This window comes from Netta rufina (genome assembly GCF_964035555.1).
Source record: "Netta rufina genome assembly, chromosome: 12".
Classification (NCBI taxonomy): Eukaryota; Metazoa; Chordata; class Aves; order Anseriformes; family Anatidae; genus Netta; species Netta rufina.
The window spans coordinates 12,881,131-12,887,130 of NC_140135.1; the positions used below are offsets into that span (position 1 = coordinate 12,881,131).

The 6,000-nt window shown below is 45.0% G+C and overlaps 1 protein-coding gene across 2 annotated transcripts in view; it reads right to left on the reverse strand.

The window, feature by feature from the left end:
* LRCH2 (leucine rich repeats and calponin homology domain containing 2) overlaps positions 1–4,566 on the reverse strand; it is a gene marked incomplete at its 5' end in the record, with an annotated part of 42,742 nt that extends 38,176 nt beyond the window's left edge. For both annotated transcript variants that reach the window (XM_084294062.1, XM_084294061.1), the window contains one exon: positions 4,293–4,566. In XM_084294062.1, coding sequence (XP_084150188.1) covers positions 4,293–4,566 — 274 coding nt within the window. The remainder of the gene's footprint in view (positions 1–4,292) is intronic.
* Between the last annotated feature and the right edge of the window lie 1,434 nt (positions 4,567–6,000).

A 6,000-nucleotide genomic window follows, 5' to 3' on the forward strand; every position in this document is an offset into this window, starting at 1 on the left:
TATTCTTATTACATTAGGGCCTTAACCAAAAGGGCATCCCCTCAGATTGAACCACAGCTCTTCCATGTGAAATACATTTTTCTGTATCCGGAACAGATCAATGGTTTTCTATCACAGCTGACTTCTGCTGGGGAGGAGGAATTGAGATCCAGTACATTGGCTTTGAAATCAAAGTAGCCTTCCAGCCTTTAATATAAGTTCTTGTCCACTACATATTGGCAACACCTGCTGAAACAAAATGATAAAGTGACAAACTTAAGTAGATGCTTGTTTTAACAAACAGATGGACAGGGATTTGCTCATTGTGTAAGTTACATCTGCTGGCTAGCAAGCTATGAACAGGCCTGTGATGCAGAGTTCCTTTAAGCCATGTACTACTCATCTTTGTTGAGAAGTTATACATTGGCCCACCAGTCAAACAGAACCCTTCAAACACTTGGGAACATATCAGAAATAATCATGTCTGCCCAAGCGATAAAGGCCTTAGTTCTGTAATAAAAAAAATCCCAGGTCCATTCGAAGAATGGCAAAAGCCGTTGGACAAGACCATGGACAGCCACAGAAAACCAGGAATTTGGAAGCCTCTCCACATTGTCAAGGAGAACCTTTACAACAAATAAAAAATACTGACTAACTCTGTATTTTCTGTGAAATTTTAGCCTTCAGACAGTCCTTGTTTTTGTTTTTTGCTTTTTTTTTTTTTTTTTTTTTTTTACTAAAGACATATTCTAGCATTAAGTGTCAGCCTTGCCAGGAGAATTAGTATACACTTTTGAGTCAGCTCCAAGAAATCTTCACAAGTCAGATGAGAAGACACTTTTCACAAACAACAACAAAAAATCTAAGAAAATCTAAGAAAAATCTAAGAAATCTAAGAAAAAGCGACTGCTGTGTCACTTTTAGCTTTTGCATCTTCTGAGCATGAACACCACTCCAGAAAGTCTCCTATAACCTGTTTGTTTCCATTCAAACATGAAGAAGTCATTACTGAAGAACTACATGTCTCAAGATGTTTGAGTTCTACAATGTAATCTAGACTTACGATATACATCATATGTGTTTCTTCAATTGAAAATTGAATTTGCTGTTCCTATTCAATCACTTGCTGTCTCCTGAGTCAAGGTTGGTACCACCAACAAAAATAACTTTATTCTTTCAGGCAGCAGCGGAGTAGTACAAATAACATTTTCATGTAATTCACATTGAACGTTAAGCTATAAATGTTATTGCTTTTAAACTTGTAATTGCACTATTCACTATATACATCATATTTTTGGCCCTTGTAAGGTAAAAAAAACAGTCATGCCCTTAGTATACGCAATGGCATCATAAAGAAGCATGATTCCCCTTACACCATACCCCCAGCACACCCATGGAGGAATCACTATGTGGGAACTTGGCCCGTGGTAGTGAAATTGTTATTAACCATGACAGGAGGGCTCATTCTCAAGTCAGACTTGGAATATACTGGTGTTACTCCTCAGCTACATGAAAAGGCAGCAGGTGGTAACAAAGAAGAAATTTCAGGTTAATGTAACAGGCAATCACTCGACTACTCATAATTGCTTGGAGGTTCCCTTAAAATTAAAAACAGGGACTCAAGTTTCTTGTGACAAAGCCACGAGTAAGCCTGATGGCACCAGTATATTCACACAGAGCAATTTTTTTTTTTTTCTGTCAGTCCAATACCTTGTACTGTTAACTGCTCACAAAAAAAGTAAGGAAATTTCCGAAGGCATTGGTTGACTTGAGTCAGGATGGCCATATAGCACAGGAACCTAACTACAAGAAGAAACAGAACAGAAAACACATCTCTTCAGCTAAGCAGACAGTGATTACATTGATGTGATTACTCAATTACTTAACTGCCAGGGGCTTAATGTTGTTCACACAGCAAGAAGCAAAATTACGCACGTTAATAAAGTGATTGGAATATTCATACACCTCTTGATATCTTGCAACTGATTTTTTTCTCCCCCAAGAAGTTCATTTAACAGCTGCACAAGACTTGTTTGAACAGCCAGATGAAAAATTCTAGCAAACCAGAAAATAAAAGTATTTTTGCCAAAGAGCTGCAATGCAAATTCACAGTTAACAAAAGATATGACAAACATAAGGCCAGAGCTAACCCGACAGATACTGTTCATATGCTTTTAGTTCAGCAGTAAGCTTTGTCACATAAATTACGATGCCAAAAATGTATTATATTATTTGCCAATTATGTACTGGTAAACCATTACATAAGTTAGATATAAAATATGGCCAAGCCTAAAAAAAAAGAAAAAAACCACCTCCAATCCAAGGGTATTTTTGATGATAACAGCAGTTGTGCTTTAAGAAGCATGCGTGTGTGTATACATATAAAACTGTAGTGTTTTTACTTCAGCAACAGGAAGTTATTTCTAGGGTTGATTTTACTGATGCTAAAGCAGAATATTCTGGATTTACAGTGACACTGCAGAACCTACTGCATTCAGGCTTGTGATATGGAAAAGAAACTGTATCTAGGTTTGTATGTGAGAGATATATACTTTTATTTTTTTTTAGTGTTTGCTTCAAGTATCACAGAACTGAATTTCAGAGAGTCACCAATTTAGAACTGAAAGTGAAACACAGCAAATCTTTTTGACCCAAGGTCCCTATCCCCCCTTGTTTCAGCATATATCCATAACCTTATTCATGGGTATATTGTGGCACGAAACAGCAATAACTGTGAAAAATGCCAGTAAACAAATGCCTACAAGATAGTAGTTGATCCTACATCAAAAGTTCTATGCCATACTGACACTGTAAAGGATGCCATAGATTCACCAGCAGAATACCATTTACTCACTCACCAAAAAAAAAAAAAAAAAGTCCACAGATAAGGTCAAAATAAGGACTACAAATCTTTTGTTTACAAGCAAGTTTTTGCAAGGCCTCTAAAATTCATATTCCATTTAATTAATTCATAAGTACTATAATAAATCATCATTATGAGAAGGTTTTTGCATAGACACACATCAAGTATTTAAATAAGTGCTTACAGAACAACATGCACTATGGCTATTTTTGTCAGAGGCTGCCTTTAAACATTTTCACACAACATCTTTCATGATGAAGGTCAAATCCTGATGGTGGTGACTGGGCTCTACTACATTTGAAAAGATAAAGATAATAGCACTGCAGACAGCTTTTACTCAAATGTGATGGAATTCAAAACAAAGCTAAAAATTAAACACAGTTACAATTTGAATTAATAAGAAGCAAACAAAATATGGATCCTCGATGCACCTGCTTCAGGTTACATAAAAATTCCTTTTAATAATATTCCCTATATGCAACATCTGATTTTAAAGCTTTAACTATTGAATATTTATACAGTGAATCGGTCTACTACGGTGCTGCATAATTTTTATGCTATTACATGGAAACAGGTTCCATGAAATAACAATTGTTTTTAATTTAATGTGGTGCTTCCATTATGACATAACACACTTTTACCTATCCCTATTCTGCACTGCACGTAGGGATGCATCACATGTGCCAGAGGGGAAAAAAAAAAAAAAAAAAAGAGAGAGAATAAAACACTAATATCCTACAAGCCATTAGCAGGCTTGGTACAGGATACAGGAATTGGATTTTGTAAATCAGTCCTTTACAAATTCTACACCCTACGCAACCAAATATATCGCAGGAGAACAAGTACATCGCTATTTAACTCTGCACAAACTGCAGCCCACAACAAAGACCAACAGAACGAGTATTTGGTAGAGCAGGAGCGCAGCACTGTCAGAGATGGATAAGGTGCCACAATAGGCAGTCTCGTATCCAAAACAATAACCCGGCTATTCGTAATCTATGGGGAAAGAAAACCCACAAACCAAACAAAATCACGCAAGGCATTGATTCGCCTCGACAACGCTCGGGAAAGCCACCGCTCCTCCTGAACAAAAGATGCCAGACCTCTCATTAACATTTTGCTCTAGCACGTTAACTCAGAACGCTGCCTTTCCAGCAGCGCATAAACCCAGCCAAAACCTGACAACAAAACCTCTGCGAAAAAAAAATAAAATAAAAAAAATAAAATAAAAAAGCAAGATCTGCTTCTCCAGCGGCTCGCAGGGAAACCTCTCCGAGCTCATCTCCCCTCAGAGCCCTGCCTGCAGGCCGGGCACGGGGCTCCCAGCGCGGATCGCAGCCCCCCCCCCCCCACCGCCGCCCCCACCCCTCGCAGGCCGCTCCCCGCCGCCGCCACCACGGGGCCGCCCCGCGGCAGGAGCCGGCCCCACCGCCCCCCCCCAGCCCCACACCTGCTTGCGTGGTGTCGCTGAGGTCGTAGCCGCTGCCGGGGAAGTCGCGGAGCTTCCTCCCGCTGAGGCAGAGGATGCCCGAGCTGCCCGCCTCCTCCAGGGCCCGGTCCAGGCTGCGCACCGTGTGCGGCTGCGGCAGGGTGGCCGCGCCCCAGTGCGGCCCGGCCGAGAAGGAGAGCGTGAGGTGAGCGGGGATCCCCAGCCCCCCCGGACCGTTGCCGTTGCCGTTCCCGTTGCCGTTGCCGCCGCCGCCGCCCCCCTGCCCGGCCGCCATCTTCGCGCGGCGCAGCCCAGCCCCACAATAACAACAGCGGGGCCGCCCGCCGCCGCCACGCCACTGCGCAGGCGCCAACGGGCCCGCAGGGGGTAGAAGGAAAGGAGCGGAGGGGGGGGGGGCCGCGGGAGAGGGAGATGGGAGGGGGCGGTGGGAGGGGGGGCGTGGCCTCGTCGCGCTCCTCGTCCGTCTTCGCCAATCCGCGACGGCGAGGAGGGGAGGGGCGTGGCTCCCCGAGGCGGTGCTCGCCAATGAGGGGGCGAGGGGGCGGGGCGAGTGGCGGCGGCGGCGGCGGCAGCACGCGGGGTGTGGGGGGCGCTCCGGGGGCCGCCGCCCGCGGGGCTGCGGCGGGGCCGGGTTGGGGGGGGCCCAGGGTCTCCGAATGGGCCACGGGGTGGGGGCTGCGCCGTGTCCTGGGTCAGGCCGGCTGCTTTTGGTACCGGGAACCCTTTCGGGGAAGCCTTTCGGTACCGGGAGCCGTTTGGCGCCGGTCGTGGCTGTGGCACCGGCGGTCACCGATGGCGCCCTCCGGTTAAAGGGGCGTCCCGGCCGGGCCGAGCATCTGCGGAGGAAGCCAGCAAGGAGGCACGGCTGGCCGTGACCGCACGTCCGCCGGAGTGGCGTGGAAAAGAAATGCAGAAAAAATAAAATAAATAAAATAAAATAAAGCAAAATAAAACAAAATAAAACAAAATAAAGCAAAATAAAACAAAAATGAGTGAGGAATTGGCGTGGCAGAACAAAGGGGAGCGGGTTGTGGCCCCCGCAGGGGTTAGGGAGCGCTTCTGCGAGCCTCACGCGCCTGCCTCAAAATGGGGAAGCCGAGCAGAGAGCATTTAGGCTTCCCTAAATGAGCTGGCCGCCGTGTCCTGGGCCCTGCTACGTTAATGAGGGGCTGCCTGACTGCTGGAACACTCTGGGAGATTAATTAGCTGTGTTACCATGTGATCTGCGCTCGTTACGTGCTGCATATTTATCTGTCAGAAATTACTCTAGAGTCATCATTAAGAAACGGTAAAGAAAGGCTCAGAGAGACGCATTTTAATGCATTTGCTATGGGCTTGATAAGCAGAATCAGCTTTTATGCTTTGATCCTCCTGCCGGTCCTTAAATAGATTTTTTTTCGTGCATGCATGCATCATGACTAATTTGGGGATCTAAGGGAAATTCCTCTTATAAGCAGGATGGAAGAGACTATAGCCTTCAGTCAGCAATATGTCAATGAGAGACAGCTGAACCATTATTAGTCAAAGGAGGAACAGCCCTGTAATATTCCGTGGGCGATATCTGGCCAAAATTCAAATGAACTGAATTAGCCAGGATCAGGGAGAAGGTACTGAAGAGTGAAGGATTTAATTCTTTGGTGCAGGATTTTATGGACTCTGGGATCCCTGTGTCACTGCAAATAGATTGGTTTTCCAGCAAAAGAGGCCA